Below are 25535 nucleotides of genomic sequence, written 5' to 3' on the forward strand. Positions count from 1 at the left end.
ACCTACATCTTTAATGTAGTAAAGCATCCCAAGGTGATTCACAGGAGCATAAATCAGACAAAAATTGACACCCAGCCAGAGGAAATAGGTCACTGAAAGCTTGGTCAAAGAGGTGGGTTTTAAACAGCCTCTTAAAACAGGAGAGAAGCAGATAAAGGGGCATGACCAAAGTTTAGGATATGCATAACTTAAGGCACAGCAACCAAGGAAGTAGGGTATGCACAACAGGCCAGAGTTGCAGGAACACCAGGTTCTCAAGTGTTGGATGTGGGGGTTTTGGAGATGGGAGGGGAAAAGGCCATGGAGGAATTTGAACACATGGTAGAAAGATGGGGAGCCAATGTAGGTCAGTGAGCACAATTGGTGAACAGGACTTGGTGCGAGCTATGGCATAAAAACACGCAATGATTTTTAGACAGAATTAAATCTCAAACTATTGGTAGAAGTCTCAGGAGCTAATGGAAGAAGTGAATTTGATTTGGTCATCACTGATAGTTTAAAGCTGCTTTTATATTGGGTAGAGTAGGGAGTTGAACTGTTTGCTCCTGGCCTTGTGCTGTAGCAACACCAACACCACCTCTACTTCAAAGTAAACTCTTTTTTGAAAAAAACTGGTCTTCCTGACATCACTTTGTGCTAGCCACTGGCTGCAGGAGAGCCCCACACTTCAAGATTTTTTTTCTCTAAAAAGCAGCATAAACCCCTGCCATAACAGCTGCCTCAACATAAAAAAAATTCAGCTCAAATAATCATACCAACGCTGGCGGGACACTGATCTTAGCATGCCCAGCAGCTAAGAAGCTGGCTTGATGATGAAGGCACGGTTTACAATATTTCTCTCACTCAGTTAAACGAATGGTTGAACGGACATCTTCTCATTGCTCAGTCTGTAAACCAGGGCGTGTCTTCATATCAATGCTATACATATAAAAACCAGGGTTTGTCAATGCATCCAACTGCAGCAGAATCCACTTTGAAAAATCAGTTTAAAAAAAAAAATAAAAACAAAACATAAGAAACCTTTTACCACAAAACAAGATTTTATTTATGAACAGTTACGCACAGGAATACAGAGGTATTTGACATTTCAAATAATATGGAATGTTTGTGAAATATTTAAAATAAATAGATATCTGTAAGTGCTTTTTTCCAGCACCAATGTAGGAAATGCCCATTCCGTTAGTCTCCTGCCGATGAGTGTCTACCGCCAGGTCCACGAATGTCAAGACCTTGAGATTGGTCAGTCGATAATCTGACTACAAATAAAATCCATTCACAACAGCATTACGCTTTTCTAGTTTATTCATTGTTGTTATCTCTTATTTCTTTAATAATAGTTATTAAATTTTGAAGTCCAAAGATATAGCCAGTGTCCTGCCCTTCATGGACCACACTGTCTTCACCAAAATACTTGCACGTTGTGTGAGCAAAGTCAATCACGCGGACATCAACCATGCTGCTGCTGGAGTTTGAGTAAGCGTAAGCTCCTGCAGACTCATCGGCTGACTCTTCAGAAAGGTCTTCAGAATATTCAGAATCGGAATCCACAGATGACTCTTTGCCGTCGTAAATTATAAGAAGGGAACTGGAGTAAAAACGATATGACTCCTGTTTCTCCAGAACGGATTTGAGTTCAGACAGTTTTTTAAGAACAGGTTCAAACAGGTCCCTGCGCAAGTACTTCCCATTATTTAAAAACTGGTAAAGTGCTTCTTTAAACCCTTGTACAGAAAGCTTCCTTCCATGATATTTGTTCATGAACATGAGTTGGCCAGAGTCCAGTTGATATACCTAGAGAGAATATAACATTATCAAAAATATAGTTCTCCCATTATAACAATTTATAAACTGGTCTATATATTTGAAAGAAAAAGCTTCAAGCTTCTCAGTCATTGTGCAGCATGCATCAGTAACCACCAAGGAACAGCTTAAATTCCAGCACCAAAACCTAGTTTTAAAAATAGCACAACTAGTTGGATATTCTTGTCTATCCCTTCAAATATGTGCACAGCCAACTACGCGATATATATGCAAACGTGTCTGCACCTTTGTTCAATAGGTTGCTGTAGAAATGCATTTCAAGCCTGATAGAAATCTCTCGGGTCCACAATTATTTTTTAAACTGAACTACTGAAATATACTTTAGTTACATAAAAGTGGTAAAGTGAGTATTGAATATAAAGACTTCTTGACTATAATGTTGAACATATTCCATGTGGAATGCAACAGGGTGTCATTTTTGTCCAGATCATTAAGTTTGGCAATGCTTGTACTGTTCCTTTCCAACAACTTTCCTTACTGGTTTAAGCAATTAAAGCCAAAACAATATGCAAAGGCTGCTAGTAAAGTTTGTGCAATCTAGTTAATATGGGGATTGTGGATTGGATAAAAAAGTAGAGTCGAGATCAAAGTTCAGCCCTGATCTTACTGAACGGCAGAGCAGGCTCAAGGGGCTGAATGGTCTATTCCTGGTCCAATTTCTTAACTCTCCTTTCAATCTGCTACACCCAGTAGAGTTGTTCTGTAAAAGACTGAGCACAGTCTCCTTCCATTCCCACTCACCAATGTTCCTTCTAAGCTGCACAGCCATGCAGCAACCCAAAGGTTCCCACATAGGGCGCTGGCCCCTTTTAAGTTACCACGAGCGTGGAGTGGAACAAAACATTTAAAAGGGCCTTCCACTTAAAATAAAGCCTTAATATGGCAGTCAATATACACACCTGCATCCCACAGACTCGAACACCAATAACAGCTGAAGTGCTCTGCTGACATTTACGGATTTGATTAGCCTTCTTTTCCTCAGATGCATCATCCCCATGCTGCCGTGTTCCCATTTTCAAGTCTAGAACACATGGGACTTCATACCGGCAGGTTAAATTCTCCAGTAAAATAAATTCTGAAAATAGTGTTAAGGCAACTCACAGATACAGAACAGGGTTAGTTAAAATCCAAATACAAACGTGAAATATAATGGAAGATGAAAATCTGAAACAAAAACGGAAAATGCACTAACATTAATCTCAACGACAAAAGAAATCTTTATGGCTAGAGTACATGATCTTTCCCCAAAACTCTTCAAAGGCTAAGCAGATGCCTCCCAGCCTGAAGATGAAATTACAACTGAGGCATACACCAATCAAAACAAATCCAACTGGAAGCACATAAGCATCAAAGTCAGCCTGGGTTCATTCTAGTTAGTTCACTCAGGACAAACACCACTCACCATGAAAGGCAACAAGGCCAAAAGGCATGATCGCTTGTACTTCTCCTCCACAGCCACCTCCTGACCACTTGGTTCCCAAGAAATCATATCAAGCAGATCACCTCAATTTGCACTGTTCCCAGCACAGTTATGCCAAGAAACTCAACCCATATCAATGCACTCTCTAACAAGCACATATCAAAACGGATAAATCATTTATAAAATGTGAATGCACATTTTGAACTAAAATAGAGAAAAGGGCAAATGAGAGAGACAGGAAAAACATGAGCTTTGGTCAAATGCTACAGCTTAGAAAAGGATACTATATTGGTTTCTGTGCTTGGCATTATCCTTCATACGTTTCAGCTGTTGCTGGTGACACTTCATGCTCCAAGGGTTATGCTTTACCTTCCCCGACTTCTTCTCAATACTATAATATGATACTTCAGACTTCTTAGATTCGAATTCCTCATCTAGTTTATGGCTACAAAAACGGAATCAAGAAAGTTTAGCTGTTAAGTTCAGTCTCTGTTCTGAGAATATTACATATGACAACATTTTAAAAAAAGTTTTTAATATGTACACCACAAACAAAGCAGGCATCCTAAATCTGCATCCGCCTACTGATTAAATACAAAACTATGCTCATGTATTTTAAGTGCACATTTGTTTTTATTAAAAAAAGTCATAAATCTCAACTGTTCGAAGGGGCAGGTTGGAGGAAGCCAAAAACTTCCATTTGATGCCCAAGTATAGTAAATGATGATGCATGAAATAAAACACTATTGGCCTGTTGAACTCAAAAAATACTCTCCAGAAAATGGTTTTGGGGGAAGAACTGGGACATGGCTTCTTACTATTGCAATTTCTGCCCAAAATACAGCATAACTTAGCAGAAGTTCCAACAAGGGATAGCATTTATCCTTAATATTGAATGGAAAAGCTGCACCAAAAATTTAAGACCAACAGGCTGTTAACTTAACTCTTAAACTAAGAAATATAGTGAAGACAAAGCATTCTACTGTGGTGTAGATATACTACGAGAATAAATCCAACCAGTTATAGACACACGCCTGGTCAAAGGTTCCCACCCCAATAGTTAACATATTGTTTAGTTACATAATACTTCATTTTAAAATTATATGGAATTTTAAAAAATTAAGTGCTTCACTTTTGAGACCAACCTTTTCATTTTTTCTTCTTTCCTGTTTTGCCTGATCCGTTCTTTTCCGTAATTGTCATTTTCTAGTAACACAGGTTTCTTATTACTCCATTTTATTAGCTTATTTTTAGGTTCACATTCGGAGTTATCTACATTTTCCAAATCAGCTTGGTCCCCTGATAATGGGTAGGCAATTAAGCATAGATTTCCTTCTTCATCTTCCTCAAAACTTACAGAAACGACTCCTAGAAGAAGAACAGAAAAGGAAATATTTGTCAGATAAGCAGAAAGCAGACATAAAAACCTTAGCAACTAAATTAGTCACTTGATTGTACAGGAGTAACAGTGACAACAAAAACAGCCTGTTTGCTTACCCAAGCCTTCAGTTTTTAATGCAGTTGTGCCGGCTTTGAACCTAACAAATCAAAAAAAAAACTAGACAAAGACACCTTTGTAATCTGGAAAAAAAATAAACTTCCAATTTATACAAAACAACCCACCCCAAACACTGCACATACATCAGCGTATAATAAAAAAGGAGTCAATAAAACAAGTGAGACAAATAGACTTGAGGAAGTTGTTTATTGGTACTGAAGTTATTTTTTGTGCAATTTATTGAGAAAATGTATGTAATAGAGCAACATGGAAAATACCATTTCATCCAAATCTTGGAGGCCAATGCACCATAGTTCTCCAATTATGAAACAGAGCATAGCAATGCAATTCATAAAGCCAAATGGTAAAGAGGCTGATGCAGAATAGTGAATACAAAGCTTGCAGCAACATTCTGATACAGTGAAATACAGAATCCTGTAAAGCTTTGTTAAACTCAGGTAAACTGCAATTATGAGACAGACAAGCCAGCACATAATCCCCAATAAACTCTACATACAAACAATTACAAGGTTAAATCAAGAAGTATTACATTCCAATTTTTTTTGCCAATTATGTAAAAAAAAACACCAATTCATATTTCCATTTACTGTTCTGCAATTCATTGTAAATGTAGTGCATTCCCCCTCACACAGTCAATGACCTGTGCTTGCTGCTTCGCAAGTTCATTGAAGAGGTCTGTAAGTAAATCTGAGGCCAGTCTTTGGTTTGGCTTAATGAGTTTACAAAGAATTTAGTTCAGCTGTTGGTTGACTGCTGCTTCAATCCTAACTTCGTCTTTTTTTTTGAACAGTCCAACAGCAGCCTGAATGGGTCTTTTGTCATCCTGCACGACTGCCAGACAGAGCATTCTGGATGAAGGAACCCGTAGTTCAGATTCGTGCACTGAGCAGCTGGCCATGGAGTAAACATCAAGAATGGATCTAACCAGGGGGTGGCGGAACCCAGGTTGTCCTTCAGACAGGCAGGGTTAACACTAAGGGAAGCTAGGACAAGGCCTAGGGCATTATCCTGGAAAAAAAACATGAGGGGACGAAGAGGAGCTGTGAGCCCCACCTCCCCCAAAGCACAAGTCAACACATCCCTGAAAAGAATTCTAAATTTACATTAAGCACATGCGTTACATATTAACCTAAATTAGTCTAACCATAACTTCATTTTACAAAATTCTCTTATCTAAAAAAAATTCATTACAACAAGGTTAAAAGCTTATATCTTTCTAAAAATATGCAACTTAATCTTTCACATTAAAGCATTCCAATGAATGTTATATGACTGGCATAAATTACTGTTAAGGAATAAAAACTATAGCCCATAACCCAGTACTGAAGTTAACCTTTTCATGTTACAATACTTTATTGCTTCAAATACTGATATAAGCTAAATCTGTGAACATATTTTGTCTACAGTTTGTGCACATTACTTTTTTCCCTCGTAAATAAGAAAATGCATGAGAGATTGCAATGTCCAGATGTTGTCACTTACTGTACTAGGAACTTTCCCAACTACAGCCTACAACAGAACTGGCTGACTCTCACACCCTGGTGGAGCTAGTTGTTCCAAGTCGATCCCGTTCCTTCTAGGTGAAGGGCGGCAGGCTCTGAATGCTGCTTTTCCAGCTCTTACCTCAACTTTAAAAAGCCTGCTAAAGCCTATGAAATCGTTAGAGAGAGAAAAGCTCCAGCGGTTTCATTTACACTTAAATTTCATAAAAACATACAATTTTGCACATTGGCATGTCTTTAGAAACTATATTTATTTAAAATCTATTTCATGTTCAAGGTTAAAACCTGAAAGAAACTTTAAAAATACTTAACATTTCATCCTTCTTGGGTGAACTTACCTTCATCAGCAGACCCACTAAAGCATAGCAGAATACAGGCTACTCAAGCGTCACGCAACTACACTGCGATCTAGTTGGCAACCACCTGTCAGAACACGGCTTTCATCTGATAAATTTGAAACAAAAACAAGAGACAAATATTCTCCCCACCCTCCCAAGATAACCCAACACTATTAGACGTTGTACAAGAACAAAGGAGGAAAGAAAACAAAACACAGAACATGTATACACTGGCAGACTAGAAAAGGGTTTTTGTACTTACCTTTATACTGTGGTGTAAACTGGCACATCTCTGGAGGCAGTGTTTCATAAAACTGGTGTTCCCGTTGAATGAGGGGTTTACAAATGGTCTTGTCATTAAAACGGAGGACACACGAATGTCCTCCAACCTGGTGAACAAATGGCTCTAGGAGGACTCCCTTTGCATAGTTCTCCACTTCCATTGCTCCTAGTGCTGGGCTCATCCTTAAAGCACATTAGACAAAACAAGTACAGCAGGCTGTATGAAGACGGAGGCTATAACCAGTTGGAGTTTCTTTTTTCCTTGGGTGGTCAATACCCTGCCAGGATCCTGTAACAACAATTAAATTCCCAGGGTTTAGGTTCTTTCAACTATGTAGCCAATATGCAAACTCCTCTTGAAGTATGTCAAACAAACATTCCAGTAAACAATTTCTTTGGTTGAGCTGAGACGCAACTAAGCTGAAACACTGGGAAGAGCAATCAAATACTGAACTGTGAGGTCACACACACAAAAATAACTGATCCAATTATATTCCTCCTACGTCACAAAGTGTGACCAATTGGTAGCCACTTACTTTCAGTGGGAAGGCAATAGCAGCGAGCCAAAGAGAGAATGAGCTGGGTGGGGAAAGCTGTGGGACAACACTGCCCTCAGCTGGTTTCCATCCACTTCACAGCGTTTCCTTATCACAAAAGGATCAAAGTGCAACATAAAAGCACTTGAACAATGCACTCAAATCAAGTCTATCTTTAAAAATGCAACTGCCAAGTCTTTTATCAAGTTTAGTAAAAGATTAAAAAGTAGTTGACCGAGAACATTTCTAATGCAGTGTTGTTTCCTTAAATATAGAAGTTAAGGAGAGACCAGCAAGCACTTAGATAATTAACACTTCAGTAAAGCAGAGGAACTATTTGGAAATTAATTTTGTGCATGTATCCTGCAGCACCTCCTGGATGAGACTGACAAACATGGTCCTAAAGGTTAGTAAAAACTGAATTACACTCTACTTTTCTAGCTTGGAGTTTCAGTGCTGCAGCTAGCAGTTTCTGCTGGATGGCTACAAAAGACTTAACTAGAATTTTATAAATTCTGACATTTCATAGAATAAAAGTAAAGGACATAAATGGTGAACAGAAAATGCCTGTTACTGTCGAGTTTTAACCATTTGATTATACAATTATTCGGACTTATTTTCAGAAATCAAATACAAGTTTTTAATTACTTTAACTAGCTGTACAAGTCAGGAGACATACACTGGTGTCATCACTTTTTGCAGAACAAATGCTGCAATTTCAAAGCAACAGCCAGCAATTTATGCATCCTCACATTTGCTTCAAGTAAAATTAAAGTAGCAAAAGTCAAAAAAATCAGCAATTTCTAGGCATTCCACAGGTTAAGAGATAATCCTCCTCCAGTCACAAGGTAAGGGAAAAAAAGCATAAAATCTCAGGATAAGCAGTATGGGTTTGACAATCAAAAATTCAACTGTGGGGTTCAGTTACACATCTGCCCCAAGGTGTTTGCTCTTAAATTTTCTAATTTCAGCAGCAGGGTTTTTTTGGGGCAGGGAAAAATAACAAAAGGCAAAGAACCATCACTTTAAGGATAAAATACAACAAACTTTCTTGAATTTGGATTCAATGCAAGTCCAAGACAAAGGATTTCGTAAATAGAAGTACAGGCACAAACAAGTGGCGCCATCTGCTGAGTCACAAGCTAATGAATCTCATTGCTGAATACTAATTACAGTGAAAGCTAAAGGCCACAGCTTTTGCTGCCTAAAAACACCCACACAGCAAGAAAACAAGTCAGATTACACCCATGCCTCAATGATGAAACTAACACAGCCACATACATTCCTCTTCAACTACAATTTGAATGAGATTAATGGGTAGAAAGAAGGATGACCAAACGGCAGATAGAACACAATGGCCCCTTTGCTGCTGAATAGACACAAAGCAACTGGCCAGAAGTGTTTACTGAGGGTTGCAAGAATGCAACACATTACTGAATTGTTGTTTCAAAACATTTGCGCAGTGTCAGAAACTTTTCAGAAGTTTTACATTCTTGGGAGGTTTTAGCTGTAATTGGTTAGTTAACCTCTTTCAGGTGCAGAATCTACCCAACTCATTCCAACAGAGATTTAGCAGGTCTTTTCATGGCCCAGCAGTTTTATTGAAGACTCGAGGCTAAAATATCAGATGGTAACCATTGTTTAGTTGTGCCGTATGCCTGGACACCAGTAGTTGCAGATCTATGCCCATCCAACTTCTGCCATTTATGTTCTTCCCCAACCTATCTTGTCAAATTATCTATTATTTACATGAACATGGTATCTTCAGATTTTCTCACTAATCCTAATTTTGCATTGACAAATTTCACTATAACAGGCAATCCACCAGCAAAAACATTTTCTCTCACGGATTTATACATTGCTATGGCTCTATCAATAAAGTAATTAAATACACCCAACTTTCCGCATTGTATTGCATGATGACGACAAATGTGTTTTCCACTATTTTTAATGTAGAGGACCATGAGATTAGTTTGTCACTGACTTTGAGCCTTCTAAAAAGTTATTGCAACTTGATGACAGTTTAATGAACACTGGTTACACTCTAATACTTTTCCTTTCATACACAAGGGGTCTAAGCAACCAATCTGGTAGTTTTTGCCCTTCCCTTTTTAACTGTACCTCAGGTTACAGTACCTTAAAGCACAGAGTGAATCAACACAAGGTACTCATTTTCTTCATAACACTAGCATCTTGCTACTATTGGAAGAAGAGCCATTGACTGGGATAAAGAGTAAGAATCAGCATTAATGAGTTTAACAGAATGAGAAAGTGCACAATATATTCTCTTGGAAAAATTAAATATACAATTTGTACAAGGAATTATGGCACATTGTATAGATATCAGCCAGTGCATGAAAACCACGGTCCATACAAAACTCAATATTATTTGCACAGCCAAGGTATCCAGAAGTCAAAGCTAACATTAGAACGGCTTTAAACAAATGCCAAATGTGGTCGCAGTTCATGGCTTCAGGATGGAACATAACATTCTAAAGGTTAACAATCTTACAAATTATGATACTTAAAATCGTGTTTAAGTTATAGTTTGAAACCTTGTGGTACAAGTGCACAAGGCTCTGGCAAATGCTGCCATTTCAAATGTATTGAGTTGCCCTACTTAAAGGAATGTTTAACCTTCAAATGCTATAGCGTACAAACAGGGCAAGAAAACACAAACTGAAACGATGACCATCATCCAAAGATCTTCTACTGCCTGTCAAGATCAATTAACAGCCAAAGTGTTTACTGACACTAGTGCTGAATATGCCTTACACCAGGTTTACCCCCCACCCCATAGTCTACAATGAGAGCAAGATGAGCACATGCGTGCTCACACAAAAATTCCAGATGAACAGCAAACGGAATTCTAAAATGATGTAGTGTGCTACTGGCATGAGACTAGGGAATGACTCAAGGTCACAAAGAACCATTTTAATCTTTTTCCGATCTCGCGCCTTCAGGCGTAAAGCTTGCTGAGGTGGCCGGTTTTCTTGGGCAGCAGCACAGCCTGGATGTTGGGCAGGACCAAACCCTGGGCTATGGTGACCCCTCCCAGCAGCTTATTGAGCTCTTCGTCGTTGCGGAAGGCAAGCTGCAGGTGGCGGGGGATGATGCGAGTCTTCTTGTTGTCCCGGGCCACGTTGCCAGCCAACTCGAGGATCTCGTCCATCAGGTACTCGAGGGCGGTGGCCAGGTAGACGGGGGCTCCGGCCCCGACACACTCGGCATAGTGACCCTTGCGCAGCAGCCGGTGGATATGGCCATTGAGGAACTGGAGACTGGTTCTAGAGGAGCGAGTCTTGGCCTTGACGCGCCCTTTGCCTCTGGTTTTACCGCGACCAGACATTCTGTTATTACGCCTTCAATGATGCACCACACACTAACATCAAAACCTTGAAAGGGTTCAAACATGATTTTTTTTGATATTTTGAGAGAACGCATTTGGCTACAAGAGTGAAGCATGAAATTATTTGAACAGCCTTATTAATAATAATTATTCTAATTTTAATTTGTACTAGAAAGCAAGCTAATTCGTTATTCCACAGGAATGACAAATTCTGCTGCAATGAAAGCTTAAAAGTTAGCCACAAATCTATTAATCAATAAGATCTAGAACCAATAAGAGCAGAAAGTGCTGGAAATACTCAGGTCTGGCAGCATCTGTGGAGAATAGGGCTAACATTGAGTTAAATATGACTCTTCAGAAGAAGAAAAGCTCTTCTGAGTGTTTCCACCACTCTATTTCTGATTTCCAACATCCGCAGTATTTTTTTTATAGTAGATATTGCTACCTGCTAACATAGTTTTAAATATTTGAGTTTTCAGTTTTTCACTCAGTTGAGTTCTCAGTTTTTCACTCAATGATTATGCACAAGATAAACAGACTGGCATGTGCATCAGAAAAAGTTACCAAAAATCAGAAACGGAAAAGAATACACAATGCATAAACTAAATGGGAGAGGGAGGGGGAGGAGAGGGACAGAGGAAGAGGGAGCCCAAGCGTTAGTTGGAAATTATAATTTGGAAAAACTGCAATAGATTTAATATAATGGGTTTCTTAAATAGTTATAAATGGGCTTTGAGTATTTCACTTAATAAACATACAAAATAAATCAAAGTTAAAAACCATTTTCTTTTACAAGGGATAGCTTGCATCAAAACTTTGAGATTTGAATTTTCTAGCCAATCGTATCAGTAAAAATAAAGCTTAAGGTTAGCTAATCTTAGATTTTACATTTTAGTTATATAATTTACCAATACCTTTAAGTGGAAGATACAAACAGAATGCTAATGGAAAAGTAAACCAACAACTGATAGAGCTATTTTAAACTGTCAAGTACCAAGAGGAACTCCGAAATGTAAACAAGCTTTCGGGAGCTCAGACAGTAATGTTGATCACCTGCTCACCATCTGTCAGCTTTATCCACGCAATGACAGGAAGTTCCTTTCATATGTATAATGAATTGCATACTACTTTTATATTCTTCATGTGGTCTAATAAATGGTTGAGTGCTGGTAGCTTCTAACAATTAAAACTAAAACATCAGGACAAATCAGCTATGAGAAGTTATAAGTAAACACAACTTGCTCTGTGCAGTAGAGGTACAACTATTAGGAGATTTTTCATAAACCATTGTTCTACACTACTCAATCAATCATTCTGCAGATTGTTAAACCAGTTTCAACTATGAGAAAATCTGGCCAATGGGAAAATTTGAACAGCAAAGCTCAAAATAGGTGGGGTGGGGGGAGGGGGGGCGGTGAGTGAAGTAGTGAAAAGCAAGCCCCAACTTGTTTGGATTATATTTTTCCAGCCATTAAAGCAGGTGGCCTACTTCTGCTCCTACGTCTTATGGTCCCTGAACAAAAATAGAATACACAATTGCGCCCTTTGAACTAGATTACAAATGATTAATGCGACAATTTAATTTAATGCAACTTGCAAGTTAAGTGCTGTGCACATCATTTATAATGCATCATTTTCCAGTAAATATCTTTTTCCTGTTGACTGACCATGCAAATAGCATTATTAACTTGAAAAGCATTTCTTTCGTTTAACAATACAAAATATTATAGAAGGGAAAAACAAAGAGTCAGTTGATGGAATGGAGAGCAACTAAAGTAAGTTACAAGATAACTTATGCATGTTTGCAAAGGAACTCACAGGGTATTCCACAGACCCTGCCTCATCCATATGTTTCTGTCAATACCTTGTCCCTTTCCCAAAACCATCCATCATCATTTACGTTTGCACATAAGGAGGGAAGGAATATTTTTGCTTAGCCACAAAAAAAATGCTTTCTATCACTTGCCAATGATAAAAACAGCTGTCTCATGTATAGACTGACAACCTGCGACACTTTCACAATTTTTACATGTGGTTTATGACTTGCATTATTTATCATGTCCATCCTAAATATTTAATTGCAAAACAAGGTTGGTTTAACACCCCCCCCTCAGTTACATTTTTAATAAAACTAAAATTCAACTAACTGAATCTAATCTGGAAAGAAGATCCAGCTGCATTAGCACACAATGACTGCAATAGTAATAAATTCCCCTTTCAGATGCTAACAAACCTACTGTTATTCCCATATTTTGCTTTTATTTTATAACTAAAAATGTCACCAGAAACATTTCTACAGCAGTCTGTCAGCTTCCTAATAATTTCTTGAGACAGAAGACATGTGAAGCAAAAAACACTACAATCTAGGGAATGTTAAAAGTAGAAGTATAGAAGTTCAGCCGATCAGAAAAAACTCAACATGATTGCATTCTAATCAGCTGGTATTGTACATTAACTATATTGGCAAATATTTCATGATTTTGCAGGAATGCTAGTGCTATTAAGTTGAGCAAGGGATATTTAGCATGAAATTATACATAAAATGGTAAGTTTCTTGAGATTTACCATTTAAAATAACCTGATACTGAGGTCCTCAATCATTTTGCATCAACAGCAGTAAATGTTTAAGAATTTCTTAAACATCAGGGAGGGGCCCCAGGAGAAAATTCTATCCAATTTTCTTTCTTCAGACAAATTACTTGAGCTCTGGCTCTCTATTTTGACTACGTTCCCTTGTTTGAATTATCCATTCCAGCAGCCTTTCTATATTGGTACATACTGAAACTACAAACTAAACATAACCACATAAGTAAGGCACCTGCAAATCAGAAACATTCACAGCAGCCAAAATTCCTTCCCTCCCCACCTCAAACATATTATTAGAAACACCAAACCAAGCAACAGTCAGAAAGAGGATGTAATTGGTTTCTCATAGCAGAAACACGAACACATGATCAGTATCACTCAAAGTTTCGATGTGAGCCTAGTCCGTCATTACTGACAAGATAATTTGAAAGTTTATTTGCCTAATTAGTGCTGGATTGTCTAATGTCTACTTGCTACAGTAAGTGAAGCTGGTCTGTTTTATTGCAGTTAAAGGAAACAAACTGCTCATTCTGATGCCAAACTCTAACATCACATGAACTGCTTGGTAGACCTGTATTGCCTGTTCCGTAACCCTCGCAAAGATTTATTACCCAAAAGAGTGCTAACAAGAACTGCACGGATTGATGCATTATCAAGTCACTTTAGCCTCAAACTACAGAACTTAAAAACCTAAGCAGCAGATTACTTGAGAAATAGATGCTTTACACAAATCAGCTTCTGTCTTATTTTGATAGTTGAGATCTCCTGAAATAGAAATGCCTCATATTGTTCCCTATCCACTGAAATATTTACTTTGACAAGAGAGAATCATTTATTAAAGAGGAAACTTCAAGTTGTTCCAATTCACCCACCCCAAACAAACTAGATTCTCAGGCACATGCTTAACAATAAACTCTAAAGATCAAATGTGGACAAAAACCAAATGGTTGAATTCTGGAATTTAAGCTTTGAAAGTGGTGGAATCCAACACTTAACCACTCCACTAGCTCTCAATATATCCATTACCTATGTGCAGAAACCAAAACGTGTAGATGCAGTTTCCCTTCTCGACCTTAGCGCTATTGGATGTCAGACGGCACAAAATTAGAAAATGTGCCAATAGTTGAGGATATTGTGCATTCCTTGTAAACTTAGCTTAACAGAAGAGACAAAAAAAATCTTCACACATTGGCAAGTGGACAATCTACCTAAGTAGTTGAGAGAGAGCACAATTGTAACCTTATACATTAAACCTGCCCAAGATTAACTGGAAATTAAAAGGGTTTGTTTTATTAAATTATTAAATCTTCTTTAAAAAGGAATGGATACAAGCTTCTGAAATAAAACAGGTGATTTTCTACATCCTGTAGGAGTTATATAAACAAATGCAGCTGGCAAAAGCTGCAAGCACCAAGGTTATGCTGATTAACACTTATGCAATTGTAGATATTGTATTATTCCCACCGAAACAGCTTTAACAGTTCTGAGAAAAAGCGTTCTCTGGGTTAAGCAGTTCTTACCGATCAAAGCCCCATTATTGGGTAAGTGGTGTAGAAAGTTACCAAATTTTTTTGAAAGCTGGAGATCACATTAGATAAATATATTCGTGATTGCAAGTGCCACAAGCATTTTCAATTCCACCCATGTGAAAGCCCCACTTTGGTCTGCAGTGGACATAAATATACGAACGCAAGATTTACGACAGCAAGCAAGGCAATTTTCTTTGTAAGGGTTGTTAGGCTGTGGAATGTATTCAGTGACTGGGGCAGAGACCATATCAACATTTTAACAGGTTAGATTGATGAGAAAGGGATAGGGACTGAGCATCAGTAACATGGAATTAGAATTACTGCTGTGGAGCACCAACAGTAATATGCATGGATTCGATATTATAACTCCTATTCAAGTTGAAAAACATAATTATGCATTGGGTTTTGCAGTAATTAAGTTGCTCTACATTGATAAAATGCTTCAACTTAGTACTGATATAAATTCAAATAGTACAAGTTAAACCCCAAACTCAGCTGATATTTGCTTCATTTTAATTATCCGTTTAAAAAATTGCTTATGTGTACACCAATGAAGGCAGAAGAAAAAAAGAAAAACATTCCAGGGTGGCACTTGGATAAAAATGAAGCCTGCTCACAGCAGCATCATTTAAGGACAGGCAAATGAATGCAGCTATTATACTCTCCAATATATACTGGCACACATCATCAATAAAAGGTATATGAAACAAAATATCAACACAAGATTTCTAGAAAGCAAATACATCTGAATCCAGATATAGGCAACACCCAGGACTTTAATTCTTTAAATCAGATATAAACTAGACAACCCTCAAGGGGAAGATACAAACTACGGTCTAGGAAAAAGAACTGTAAGTAAGCATCTGTATAAATAATCCTACAAATTGCTGAAAAATACACTTGATATTATACCTATGAAAGCTACACCAGATAATCCAAAAAGGCCTATGAATGGAAAGCAAGTAGTGTTATGATCAATTTATGTTACGATTCTTGGCCAGACCACGGGATGTGGGGTGAGGTCCGGTTAGGGGTCAATAACATTTTGTTTAAAGTAGATAAAATTTGACATTCAAGATGCCAAATGAATAAAGTCACAAGATTTCACAGGTTTTGAACAAATAATAAACGTTACTATATAAGGTCAGAAAGATAAAACAATTTGCAAATCTGTCTTATTATTTAACATTCAGGGCAAGAATGAAGTCTGCTTCCATGGACTTATCAACACCCCACCCAGACGTTTGTCACATTGGTTGGCTCACAATCTCCCCGAAACTTCATCTTTCTCATGAGGGTTTCCAATCTCGACACTGAAGATCCTGCCTTAGAATTCTCTCCAAATGTTGCTCCCACTCGGACAGCCTTAACAATGGCCCATCTCACTGGGTTTCAATCTCACCTTCTGAGATTCCTTCTCCCTGGATTCCTGAGTAACTCAAACACTAGTTTACAAGCACACTTTCAGATTGATGGCTGTGCCAAGCAAAACGTCACTGCTCCAAAGGGATACCTTTGCCCCAACAGCCCTCTTTACTTAAAGTCTGTCCCCTGCAGCCCTTTCTCTAACTTTTTAAACTCAAATTAACTGGGACCTCTGCCTGTCCCTGGCTTTATGGCACTTGTTCGCTGGCAGATTCACCGAAACTGACTGCCTCAAGAAAAACTGCTCACTGACTCTTTGACGGATCTGGTGACCTATCGAAACACTTCCAGAGGGTCTCACTATTACTACTAGGCAGGAACCAATGTAACAAGCATTGGGACATCCTGTACCTTAAATGTTACAATCTCCAAAGAATAACTGAGCTCCCAAGGGCACAGGGTGAATTGAATTCATAACAGTAGTTAGGTCACAATCTGATTATATAATTAATATAATCTGATAGATAAGTAAATCTTTAATGACATAATCTCAAGATTTATAGTGTTGGATTGAAAAAGGATCACAACCTTCAAGCTCAAATAAAGTTAGTTGGATGAGTATGACAAAAAAAAAATCAAATTTCAGTGAATTAGAGCGCTTTGCCAATTTGGATCTCTGCTCCCACCTGAAGAATGGCTTCCACTATAAATGCATTAATCTGTCACGATACACAGTTTTGCTTAAAACTAATCCAGAGACTAAATGACATTTGTAACTTTGGAAGCAGAATATTTTTCAATATTAAGATTTAAAGATTTTATTCCAGTTGCAGAAAATATTGCAGGGAATATTTTGAACTGAACATCCACAGTTAACCATTGTGTAAAATACCACAGATTATAAGCTTCTGAAGTGGTACATGTCAAATTGTGCATAGCCACTGCTCAGTGAGGGCAATCTTGAAAAAGAAACAGAACCACAACAAGACTACATCATATGAGTGGTAACACCACAGCATAAACTTATAATCTAGCAACAAAAAGAGTGAAGTTAGCATGACAGAACTGAATATTTTACACCATGTGGTACTTAAAGAAACAGTTACTTCACTAAGTGCCAAAGACAAAGAAAGACAATTCACCAGACATTTTAAGAATTAGGGCTAACTCTGCTGCATGCCCTAAGCAGATTTTCTGTAGCTAAAGTTACTTTAAATTTTAAATACCATTCTCTAAAATGATCCCGTACCGTATCTATAAGCTCCTTGGGAAAAACAAAGTGAAAATTTCTTTTTGAATTGATTTCCTGTAAATGCTATCCCAGAATAAATGGAGCCTTGTACAGTGATGGATGATCTCCAGGACTCACTAATCATTCAGAGCATTTCCCAGTTTCCAAATGAAATAAATTACCCAGTTTGCACTTAAGCACAAACACCTTTTTGCTTTTATTAAAACTGTATCAAAAAGAGGGGATGGAGAAGTTAGTCATCTAAACATCACATAACTGCAAAGTTGAAAATATTCCCCTCGCAATTCAAACAACTTGCACAAAATTAAAGTAACTGCAGTCATACCCTGGTTCGGCGCAAGTCAAAACACCCCTAGTGCTAAAAATCCTTTCCTAGAAAGGGCAGTAAACATTGCCAAAATTCTACCTAAGGCAGGACTTGTACAGAATTCACTAAAGTACCTGTATCATTTATGCTTGGCATTTACTGGAATCTAATTGATTCTGTGACTCACCAAGCAAGATGCATAACTGTAAACAAGGCAAAAACCATGTACATTTATAATCCAAAACCAACTGTGCCATACATAACAAACTGAACTTGTTGCATTCCGTACTATGGATTTAAAAATAGCAGTCAGCAACCTAACTGAACACCAAGTTCCAATTATTTTGGGAGATATTGGAACAATACCGTGTCTGATTTTCTGGGCGAGCTGCGTACATTAAATTAGCATCCCAAGGACCTGACAACTAGCCCCTGGCTGAACCAAGACATTGTGCATTTATAAAAGGCTACATAGGAATTAGATGATTCAAGTGATATTAATGAAGTTAAAGCAAGGCTTCAACTTACTTTCATTTCTCAATACTGTACATTAATATAGCATGATTTTTTAAAAGTTACTCATATACAAAAGTCCACCGTAAATATTCAATTCAGAACTTGTTCATTGTACTGGATTATCACTGCCCACCTGGCGTCAGATCATCAGATTTCCTTCATGCAGCCCAAATGACAACCCAGATGTAGTGAACCACTAAGCTGAACGAGCAACAGCAGCCTAGAAACATGGCAGCCTTTTAGGCAGGTGGGATTTGGGGTTCATAACAATCTTACATTTACAAAATAATTAGGATTCTGAACTGACCCTTTTATTTTCAAGGCAAATGCATGGAATTATTCCAGGTTAGTCACAGCAATGTGTTCTGAACGTATCAATCTGGAAGTACTGGGTGTCAGTTTGGTCTGCTAAATGGAGAACTGTTGTAACTTCCACAAAAATTTGTGCGTATGAGGTACTGACATACAAAGTTTGACGAAATAAAACCTTTATGCATGACAACATAACACAGCAGAATATACAGAGCATGTGAACTGGTGGTGCAACAATTCAGTAGTACACTTTTTGAGCCACACTCAATTTGACTGACTGCAATGGTTTAATGAACCTTAGGTGGCATTCTTAGCTATTCAAGCATTAAAACAAATAAAATTCTAGATCTTCAAAAAAGGAACTAAAAATTGACAGTAGAAACATACAAAGGCTTCAATAGTTGCAATGTTTGATGTTTTTGCTTTACAATAGAGTATGCAGTACTAGTTGTCAGCATGTATTATCAAGTAGTTGGATTAGGAACTGGTATAATTTATTAAGTCACTACGTGATCAGATGAATGGGCACAATTGCCTGATCATTTTAATTGCCCTCCATATTAAACATGATGGTAATTTATCTTTGTGCATTACAGTCCAGGGCTAAGTTCAACTTAAAAAGCATGCTTTAATCTCATTAGTTTTAAAAGTGAATGGCCCTATAATAAAACAAGATCCAAGAATCACCAGCTGTGCAATTCTGGAACATCTTCTAACTCTTCAAGCTTTCACTAGTAACTTTTAAAAAATTTGTTCATGGGATATGAGCATCGTTGGCAAAGCCAGCACTTTTGGCCATCACTAATTGACCTGGAGACAGTGGTGGTGTATTTGTAATCACTGCTGGAGATTTAATAATGATTTTAAAGCCAGTTAGTGCAATGTAACAAAATGTAGAATAGGCTAAACCTGCTGCTTCCTTCTATGATTCAAATTTGTGCCTTGTAGAGTTAGACAATTTTTTAAAGAAACATTTGTAATAATACGGTGCAACCAGACACAAAGCCTCGTACCTCACTATTTTAAAAACTGTATCTTAAGATATTTTACTGGGTCTTTTACGATACTAGGTTAAGCAAGATCAGGAAACATGTCTTGTTGGCTTTATGCATGCAAAATAATCTAAAAGGTTAAGGTGTCCAAAGTAATCAGCATTGGGAATGCATGTCACAGGTTTAAGTTCTTTGGAGTTTCCTCCAAGAGGAAGAATCCACACATATAAATATGAAGTGCTTCATGAATAATTCTCTGTAGAGTATTTATAGCAGTTTTATTAGTATATTATATCACCTCCCACAACAAATTGCTATCCTACTTTTACTTCAAACATTACTGTAATAAAGACCGAACAATCCATCCTCATAGCCATGGTTTCAAAGTGTCAGAGGCCTTGAAACTTCCAGCCAAGTCATCAAAGGCATGTCCAAAAAAAACCAAGTTTGGGTCCATAATTCATGAAATTAGCATGAAAATTTTAATTTACTTTTCTGGATCAATTCTACTGTAATGCAGAAGCACAACCAAGTTCACAATAAGCAGTTCAAGCAAAAATACATTCATTACTAAATATGAAACTTCAATTAAATATGCAAGTTTCACTTTCGTTTTAGGTAAATTTGGGTCTTCTCCTTGTTGAATACCATTGGTTTGCAAAGCTAGGATTTGAAGCAGGTATGAAAGATTTTTTTTGAAAATATTTTTCCAAGCTTGTAAAACATTTTTATAGTATGTTTAGCAAACATACATCAAACCAGCTTCAAGTAAAGATTTCAGTTCCAAATTATTACCATAAATTGTGTAAAGTTTGAACCATGAACTACAGCCATCAAGCTACTGCTTTCTTCACAAACAATGTAGTCATCAAAACTATCAGAATTAACACCAGATACTACTTCAAATCTCATTTTACAGAAGGCAGCTGAAAGAGCTAAAACAAGTGTCAGTCATACTCAGAAATTAGTTGAACAACTGACATGTACTGTCTAAAGAATGGTATTCAGACCAGCTGCAATTTGTTCAACGTAACTATATGTTACTGTGAAACACTGCATACTTGTGCACACTGGTAGTATTTAAGAATTAATGTACTCAACATTCATGTAGCCAGATTAAATTACTTTACCATTTCATTTATTTTGGAGGTGTAACCTTCAGACAAAGTCAAGAAGGGTATTACTAAGCTAATACTAAGGGGGTTACTTAATTTAAGTTTTCTTTTAAAAGAGCAAGACCATCAGTCTGGACGCTAAGTTTAAAGTTTAGGATTTCAGACTGATTTTCCTAGCTCCAATAGTTACTGTTAACGGCAGGTAAGCACATACTTAAGCCAAGCACAATTTCACTGTGCTGAACTGATCCATACAAGGGAATGGGGAAAGAGGAGAGGGCAGCATTGATTTTAGAGATCTTGCACATATTCTATAGCATTTTTATTTCCACACCAGCCCCAAGATGAGGTCTGGGCATCCACACAGAGAAGAACCTCCAGCATTTCAATGCTACAAAGTTTTAAGATGAACCAAAAGCAACTAAGAAAATATAATGGAACTCTGGCTCACAGAATTAATGTGGAATTAGTTAACTTAAAAATTAAGAGAGAAAGTGTACTTAAACTTCTCTTAATTCCTTGGTTCCTTTGCTGATCTCCAAATTCTGATCCGCTGTGCTAACCAGTTACTGAAGTTTTCATTATTCAGCACATTGGTAACCCACTCATTTTAATTGGGGGCCAGGGGTACAGAGGGAGTGGGAGAAGAGACAAACTTACAAATAGTTTTTTCTCAATTTAAATGCTCTTAATTTAGATTCAGCTACAGCTAAATTAGATGGGATCCATTGTACAAAAAGCAGAAGATTTTAATACAAATTTGAAAATGTGGGAAGCTACTTAAACACACAAATTACTGGTCTAAAATACAGCATAAAATTTAAAACAGTCAAGGGGAATTCAAAAATTTCCAGATGAGGTAACCGTTCAGTTTGACGAAGATGCCAGCTGTAACTGATGTAGGCAGGCTGATGAAATCATCATTACTTCCTCTTGCTTCTGTTACTGTATTGTGCCCACAAGTCCAACTTGAACAAAAATGTCCCAAACATTTTACCAAAGAACGAAGGAGGAAGTTTGGGGCTTGAAGTATATGGCTAGGAAATGTAACAAAATTACCTAGCTACCATTGTTTTTATTTCGGCAAAAATGCTCAAGACGCCATGGGGTGGAAACAAACACAAATGGACGCTGAACCAAAGGAGATCTTAGAAATGGCCAAAAGGTTGATAGGAGATTGGTTTAAAGGAAGATGTGGTAGTGGAGGAGAGTATAGAATTCCAGAGGATAGTGCCTGGACAGCTGAAAATATGGCTGCCAATGAAGAGAGTGGATTGCACAAAAAGGCAAGGGGTAGGTGGCAGGGGTATGTTATGGTCTGAAGAAGAAAGTTAAAGAGCTAGGATAGGGCAGACATTGTAAAGCATTTGAACCAGAGACTGAGAATTTTAAAATTCAAGGTGCTGGGATAGTTAGGAGCCACTGCAGATCATTTAAGGGCCAGATGAGAAGTAAGCAAGGACAGGATTTGCAGGGGAGGGGGGGGGAGCACAGTTTTGGATAAGCTAAATTTTACAGACAAGGGAGAATGGGAGGCCAGCCAGAAGACCACTGGAATCTGGGGCTAACAAAGGCATGGATGAGGATGGAATCAGTGAAGAATGTCCTGACCAATATCTTTCCAACACCATCAACACAGATTAAACGTGAAATACTCTGCAATGTCCTGTATGCAAGTTCATCTAAAAATAAATGGCACTCTCCTGCAGATTTTAAAAAAATATTTTGAAATGTATTGCATCAATTGGGTATTTAACACAGGATTGTTCAGCTTCACAATTTTTTTAGAGATTAAAAAAATACTCCTTCAACTTTAAGTTTACCTTAATCCTTCCCCTTCAAAAGATAACCTGCCTCAAATCTTCCACTGTTACTGCCAATGTAATTCCACACCAGATAGATTATACCTACTGCAACAAAGGTCAGATACTCTTTCTGTTCCATAGCTACCATATTCAGCCAGGGTTAGAATGTTAGGTTTCATACAGGAAGGCCATCCCACGTTAGCTTGCACGCTAGGGACTGGAGGAACACCTTAAACAATGCCAAGCTTTTGATTTCCACCTAAAGATTAGACCTGCTGAGCTCAAAAACAAAATATCTTTACAAAAACACGATAATGATATTTGTAATGTAACCAGCCATGGGACTAATGAAGGCTTTTTGTAATGAATTTTTTTTTAAGAAAATGCACTCAAATCTCAGCTGGTTCACGGAGCCACCATAACTGCCACTAGGCTGGGAAAACATATTGGGACCTAACATACCAACAAGGGGGATTATTTACTTATTAATAGTGACAAATCTTTACCCATAAGAAAAACTTGCTTTTATATTTACATCTTTTATGTCTTCAGAACCAATGAATTACTCCAAATATAATGCCCATTGTGTTAGCAAACACAGCAGCTATTTTTAAAAAATTATTTCATGGCATGTGAGCATCGCTGGCTGTTCATCATCCCTGAATGCCCTCGAGAAGGTGTTTAATCTGAATATAGAAGGCTACCATTAACAAAACGAGACACCAAATAATCTGGGTCTCCTTTGGTGCTGTTGGTTGAAGCAGGAATGGCACTCTATCAGGAAATGCTGTGGGACCTTAACCAGGGCTTCTATTTGTTGTGTTGACATGAAGTGTACAGTGGGGCGTGCAACCCGCAACTTTTTAACCAAGAGTCAAGCAGACACTTTTGTGAAAGTCAGAATCACTCTACAGTTTAGAATCATATGTAAAGCTGATCTTCATTAGTAGGAAATAGATTCTCTCAAATCTGATGAACTACTTGGGAATCTGATTAACAAAATAAAGCAGAGAAAATGATAAAAAAGGGTAAAGGGTAACAAAAGCAAGGTAGAGACTCTCATCCAGACAGAAGTCTCAGAACGTGATACTTTGCTGAAATTCTAGTGATGATCTTACAATTTACAGTGACAGGTCATGATCACCATTTATGTCCTTTAATAGCCTGTGTTTTTCATATGATCATTGCTCCAGCAATGGTCACATGAATTTTACACATCATCAAAAGGAGATCTTGAGGTTGGTCAAACTGAGTATGTACCATACAGAAACAAGATAAGATCTGGTGTGCTTCAATAATCACGGATAAAATGGGCATTTAAGAACACTTCAAAGGACCAGCACAAAATAATTTGGTTGCTGACCGTGGACCCACGCAGGACACCAAGCACATGCGCAGCAGGCGATGAATTAGGAAACTCGCACAGCAAGCAATTCCAAGACTCGGTGAATAATGGGGGCCAGTTACTGTAACAAAATTTCCGTCACAAACACAGAGTCCTGTAAGAGAGTTGCATTAGTGATTAGTCAAAGCAACAATGAATTTTAATTTTGACAAGAAAAGAGTAATACTCTCCAAATTGGCTGGGCCAATTATATCTAATCACACATTAAGATAACAGGGAATTGAGTGAATTAGATCCTGAACTAACCTTCTATTTACTGCTGTAGATTTAAACACATTCCATCATAATGATAAAGGCTTTAATCAGTCACTGGCTTTGTCATTCTACTTGGTGAATGGCAGAACCTGGTTCTACATTAAAACACACATTTGACAAGACACCAGATTTCAATCATTCCCTGTTAGCTTTCCAGGAAAGAGGGCAACCGTCAAAAGCTTTATGGTCCTAGCAGGCAACATCAAATAATCACTGAATTTACATGATTTGGGATAAAATATTTCCGATGAATATAAACTGGTAAAAGGATCTATTTAAAATCCAATGTACTGGATTCTGATCATTGCGTCCAGCTAATCGTTAGGTCATGCATACAAAAAGCATGACAGGAAACCAAAAAAAAAAGGATTTAGAAAGATAAAGAGACACACAGACAAGAACGATCTTTTTTTTGGGGGGGGGGGAGGAAACCTTGGACCATTTAAAAAGCAATGGCACGGTCACACAAGCAGGAAATAAAACTTGAATGAATTATTAATTCAACAAATAAACAAACAAAACACGGATCAAACGATTCGTTTTAACTGGGGAATTATATAGAGAACATTTACATGGAAATGGAGGCGCCCTCGCCTCGAGTCACTAAGCAACCGGAGAAACCACACGGTCACCTTAAAGATGCTGCAGGAAATAATTGATGTGTAAAAAAAAACGCCGGTTATTGGGACGAGGGATGGTCATTTATCCGGGGTGTTTATAATTTTTTTGGTGGGTGGGTGGGTGTTGTGTTTTAAAAGGCTGCCTGCTTACCTGTAATGAGCTTTTATTTTCTCTCTCCCTCTCTCTCTCGCTGCTTCTTCTTTGTTCTCTGACGTTATAAAATGGCGGCCGTCTTCCCGCTGACAACAGCGCCGCGGCCAGGGGGCGGGGCCAAACCCCCCCCCCCTCTCTCACCTCTAGCCCCGCCTTCCCTCCCCTCCTATTGGCCTCCGGCCAGCGCGGGGGCGAATCCCCACCCTCACCCTCCCCTCCCCCTTCCCCCCCTCCTGCTTCGCCAGCCCCAGCAACAGCGCTCCCATTGGCCACCGGCGAAAAAGCCTTGATGGCCATTGGTTGTTCCGGAAATGACGTCGAGGCCACTGTTGTCAACGTTTTTTTTCAAAACGACAGGATTTTTGTTTCCCTCCCCTCCCCCCACTCTGCTCCCTTCAAGAACAGAGCTTGTTATTCAGATTGCATCTCAGCTTCCAATTTCCAATCTCCTCTTTAGAAGAACATACTTTCTCATTTATAACGAAATGAACCCAACACCAATGCTTTTGGATTTCCAAGATCTGCAGTATTTTGCTTAAATAAAAACAGATAGTG

General features: G+C 38.1%; 2 protein-coding genes across 5 annotated transcripts; both read right to left on the reverse strand.

Moving 5' to 3' along the window:
- Window positions 1-1021: 1021 nt before the first annotated feature.
- On the reverse strand, window positions 1022-25113 carry ip6k2b (inositol hexakisphosphate kinase 2b). 4 transcript variants are annotated; one of them, XM_078543144.1, is made up of 7 exons: window positions 24978-25097; window positions 23910-24045; window positions 6863-7171; window positions 4387-4609; window positions 3526-3686; window positions 2721-2896; window positions 1022-1791 (listed from the first exon to the last, which is right to left on the reverse strand). In XM_078543144.1, the coding sequence occupies exons 3-7, from the start codon at window positions 7062-7064 to the stop codon at window positions 1300-1302; spliced, it is 1254 nt and encodes a 417-aa protein (XP_078399270.1). In that variant the 5' UTR covers window positions 7065-7171; window positions 23910-24045; window positions 24978-25097; the 3' UTR covers window positions 1022-1299. The 4 variants fall into 4 exon arrangements, with proteins under 4 accessions (XP_078399270.1, XP_078399269.1, XP_078399268.1 ...); XM_078543143.1 differs by lacking the exon at window positions 23910-24045 and having other exon boundaries at window positions 24978-25113; XM_078543142.1 differs by lacking the exons at window positions 23910-24045; window positions 24978-25097 and having other exon boundaries at window positions 6863-7299.
- LOC144681297 (histone H2A-like) lies at window positions 10233-10767 on the reverse strand. The gene has a single exon (XM_078542901.1). It carries the CDS (start codon window positions 10765-10767, stop codon window positions 10378-10380), a length of 390 nt encoding a protein of 129 aa, XP_078399027.1. The 3' UTR covers window positions 10233-10377.
- Window positions 25114-25535: the final 422 nt, after the last annotated feature.

The sequence above is a fragment of the Cetorhinus maximus genome, chromosome 6 (assembly GCF_964194155.1).
Source record: "Cetorhinus maximus chromosome 6, sCetMax3.hap1.1, whole genome shotgun sequence".
NCBI lineage: Eukaryota > Metazoa > Chordata > Chondrichthyes > Lamniformes > Cetorhinidae > Cetorhinus > Cetorhinus maximus.